The 4,584-nt window shown below is 42.6% G+C and overlaps 1 protein-coding gene across 1 annotated transcript; it reads right to left on the reverse strand.

Moving 5' to 3' along the window:
• Positions 1-3,126: 3,126 nt before the first annotated feature.
• Positions 3,127-3,966, reverse strand: LOC147095777 (putative G protein-coupled receptor 139). Its single transcript, XM_085973713.1, has one exon. The coding sequence runs from the start codon at positions 3,964-3,966 to the stop codon at positions 3,127-3,129; it is 840 nt and encodes a 279-aa protein (XP_085829839.1).
• Positions 3,967-4,584: the final 618 nt, after the last annotated feature.

Here is a 4,584-nt window from a genome sequence, read left to right on the forward strand (position 1 = left end):
TCTATTAACTGGTTTGAGGTAATTTCCCTGGCCTTGCAGCTTTTTCCTGCACTCTGACCAATTCCAATCTTTTACGTGGTTTACGGTAATTCACCTGGTCAGGCAGTCTGCTGCTACACTGTAAACCAAATTCCAATAAACCTATTTTCAAACAGCGGTTTCGAATCGCTACCCCACCTTCCAGTTCTGACTGAAGGACTTATAATTAATGATATTAAAACGGACAAATAGTCTGGATGAGAGTAAATCAAGCTTTATTAACTAGAAGAAACAATAATCAAATATAAAACTATACCACATGAACACAGTAAATATAAAGTAAAGTTGCTTAAATGGAGGAAGGCAGATGGCAAATATGAAGGTAAGTGGCAACAATGTTGATTGAGCAATCTTAGCAATATCCCCTTAATTACCATCCCCTAACTCCTTACTAGGTTGCTTTGCTGAGGAGTCCGAAACCTTGCTCACCTGTGGTCCAGCGAAGTAAGAGTTAAGAGAGAGATAGCTTCTCAGGAGCTATCTTTATACCTGGAAAAGTCTGTCTGCAAAATTCACGCCCAAAGTTCCAATACACAAGAGAAATGCTGATGATTGGTTGATTCAAAATGGTTGGAATGGGTTAATATGTCTGCACTGTGGGGCCGAAATGTTCCCGCCCACATCCAGAGCTCACCTGGGCTAAAACAAAAGGGAATGCAACTGCCCTATTGTCCAGAATGATGGGTGCTTCAAAAACCCATTCAATTCCTAAACTATTGCATAAAAAAAATCCATCCCATGGTTTCAGTATCTCATTGTCTGTGAGTGCTTTGAATGGCTGTGTAAACAGAAGCAGTTTCAATCGATTGTCCTGCAGTTAGTCTCAAGTGGGCTAATCTCTTATGTCAATAAACAACTTCAAGTGCTTCTGAAGGGAACCTCCCTTTGCTTGGCAGGTCTTTGACTGCCACTGTATCCTCCCACTTTCTCACAGACAACTCGAGCTGCTTTTTTTTCAAGCCCCATTGTTCTTGGCCAATGCTTTCAGTGGCCATTTTAAAACCTTTTGTGATTGTCCAAACTCCAGGGAACAATTTTATTAATAAAAGTACTGGCTTAAGGTGTGTGAATATTTTCCACAGAGCTCCACAAGTCCAGTGTTGTCCACGTTCTTTCCATCTCAGAGCAGTCTTTTGCGGTTCTAGGGACATTTTAAAACATTGTAGACAAGTCACATTACCCAATTCTTCGTCCATGATGTGGACCAATATTTTCAATCTTCAGGGAAAAATAGGGGAATTCTGCAAAAACCCTGCACAGGAGAGCAGGTAGCTGATTGGTTGGTGAGTATTACAACTTTTTTTTTGCTGCCTAAGTTAGGGAAGGGCGTTAAATTAAGAGCTGATATACAGTAACTTGATAGTGCTTATTAAATTAATAACTTAAACTAGATAAAATAATCAAACAATAGAACTAAAATATCGATTGACTAAAAGCATTAATTAATTAATAAATAAAACAAGGTTTGAGATGACAGGGCAGGTGGTGTGTCGTAACTGCAGCATGTGGGAGTTTTTGGAGAGCATCGCAATCCTAAGCAACCACATCTGCATTTTCTGTATCAAGTTCTAATACATTGATGTAAGCATTCGTATTCACATCATAATTTCATTTTCATAACCCCATATATTTTGTATACCCGAATTTCTAACAGGATGCTCACGAATGTCTTTCAGCATCTTTATTACACTCTGGACATCCTCACACATGAGCGTTCATTACCAGCATCTGTAACCTTGAAACCTTCATTTCCTCAATGTTTTACAAAAGGGACTTCATCACTAGCCACACTCCCCAAACTTCTTCCAGACACACTGTCCTAATTAAATTCCACCTTCACATTCACCTCCGTTTGGCTGCAGCTGGGTGTCTTTTACCAAGCTGTGCTTTATAATAACTGGACCCCTGCAATTATTCCAGGTTAATATCTACACAATGCCAACTAGCTTATTTATGTAATAATTTATATGTTTATATCCTTACACCCGGCTCACCTGGAATACACCGAATTGCCAACTACAGAGTAGCAATGCAGGAGGACTGACAGAAATACCGTTCCTTAAAATCTCCGGGAGCCAGAATAATGGGCCGAGAACCAAAGGATACAGATGTAAAGTGATTGGCAGTAGAACCAAAGGCGGCATGAAGAAAAGCTTTTTGAAGCAGTCAATGTTTAGCATCTGGAATGCACTGCCTGAGATGGTGGTGGAGGCAGATTCAATCATGGCTTTCAAAGGGAATTAGATTAGAACCTGAAAAAAATGCAGGGCTATGGGGAAAGGGTGATGGGTGGGACTCGCTGAGTGGTCTTGCAGAGAGCCGGCATAGGCTCGACGGGCCAAAATTCAACATCGGTGGCTTTTGAAAACCGGAGATAGCGCTGGGATAATTTTAACCTTACTGGCCCGTCGGGAAACTGAGGCAATTTCTCTCTTTCGATCTGCCTGGTGATGTCACATATTGCGACAAAACGAATCTCACCGAGATCAGAGGGAATATTCGCCCTGTCCCTGTCTCTCATAGACAAACTCCACTGGAAATCTTTGCCATCTTCACAGAAAATGTCAACAACGGGAGCTCGGGCTAATGCTAACTTTTGGCAATGGCGTAACACAGGTGATATCGGCGTGGAATACCGTTATACATACGCTTGATTTTCCGCTCTATCGGCTTGAATGGAAAGGTAAATGGGATTAGGGTTGCAACATTGCCAGCGACCCATTATCGCCAGTTTCATGCCGAAAGTTAAAATTGCCACCAGTGACCCGGTGTAAAAGTTGCCCAATTGATATGATACATTACATTCCCGGAATCGATCCTATTGTGTTTTAGTCTCAAAACTCAACAATGGTGCAAACTTGTGAAGTTTCACTTACTGTGAGACAAACTGTTAGGACGTGTCTTGTTATTAAAAGGTGATGTGGTGAGATTCAGAGCGGCAGTTAGATTATCATCTCCTTCCACCAATAGGGAAAAGGTGGGGGTAGATTCTGGGATAGGTTGGGAGGTGATATTCGGGAAGACCTGCCTCACCGAACTGATCAGGTGGCGCTGTTGAACCAGACAATTAACTCTGAGTGAATCCGGCTATTTTAATCGCTTACATAATTTAACAATGCAAGTAAATGGATATTTCACAATGTTCTCAATCTCCTCTCGGAATCTCTTCTGGGTCAACGCATAAATGCAGGTGTTTGTACAGGAGCTGGAATACATCAACAGAAGGGTGATCCTAATCGCCAAATAAAGTGAGTTTGGACCTTGGAAAACAGTCGACTGCGTGATGTCGACACAGATGTGAAGTATCACAGCTGGTATCCACAACACAATAAAACTCCCCGAAGTAGTGAAGAGCAGAATGATGGATGTTCTTCGGTTCTTCATCTCGGGATCACTGCGGTTCTCCCCAGTGATGCGGCTCTTCAGGGCACTGCGAGATCTACTGGCCAGTAAGATGTGCCTGGCAGTGAGAGAGTTCAACAGCAACAGCAAAGGAAATGGCAATAGTGGGACTGAGAGAGCGGCTATCCATTTGTAAGCTATCCATGCTGGGGAAGTACCATATCCCGTTACTGTGCGGCAGCCCCACTCTATATCCCCAACAATATAGTAGGGCTCACAACGGAAATAAACTGGAATGTTTATCAAAAAGCTGAGCACACCCACGATCGTTAGAACCACAGTGGCAGTTCTTCCGGCGCAATATTTTAATTTTACTTTCTGACAACAAATTGCTATGAAGCGGTCAAAGGTGAACGACAGTGTGGACCAGAGAGAAAGTTGGATACTAGATACTTGTATAAAGGAAGTAAAACAACACACATAAGTGTAGCTCAAGAATGATTGCAGAGAATGATATCTAAAGATGGCTTGTACAGTTACATTGAATAGACAGACCATTAGATCTGCTGTTGCCATGGTTACCATGTAATGAGTGATTCCTTTGGCGAGACCGCACTTTCCCCGGGACAGGATGACAACTGACATCAGGTTAGCTGTAAGAAATATGAAAACAAAGAAATTAGGAAAGAAGCAGATCACCGATGTGAAATGACACCTCGTAATCGAGTGGTTGGGAATAGCCAGACTGGGGAGACTTGTTACGTGGTACAATCAGAGTTGCCGGTCCCTCCCAGCCTCACTGGGTACGGGACTGAGTCAAGTACAACGGGAAGATGCCAAGTTCCCTGCCTGCTGATTGAACTGATTACAGTCGAGTACATCCATGCTACATACGAACAAGTGGAGGTCCACCCTGTCCTTGCCCTACTTGATTCACCCCAACAGCTTTTAGAAATGTTCTTTTGGGAGGAGCATGATTGGTGAGAGTGTTTTCCCTCCTGCCAATGTCTTGAACAACCTTCACTTAAATAGGCTCCGTTTCAGTTCAAACTCTGACTCAGTGACAAGGAACGAAATCAGGAAAATACGGTGACAGATGGAGTCAGAAACAAATAATCTTGGACAGGTTCAACATGGCTGTCAGCATCTGGAGCAGAAAAAACAGGTTAACCCGCAGATTAAAGTTAATAAGGAAAAGTGAGA

This window comes from Somniosus microcephalus, unplaced genomic scaffold (assembly GCF_052327205.1).
Source record: "Somniosus microcephalus isolate GS21.2 unplaced genomic scaffold, FLI_Smic_1.0 unresolved_chr1, whole genome shotgun sequence".
Taxonomy (NCBI): domain Eukaryota; kingdom Metazoa; phylum Chordata; class Chondrichthyes; order Squaliformes; family Somniosidae; genus Somniosus; species Somniosus microcephalus.

Excerpts from the sequence above, each read along its gene's own strand:
- LOC147095777 (XM_085973713.1), bottom strand. The coding sequence starts at position 3,966 with ATGGTAACCATGGCAACAGCAGATCTAATGGTCTGTCTATTCAATGTA.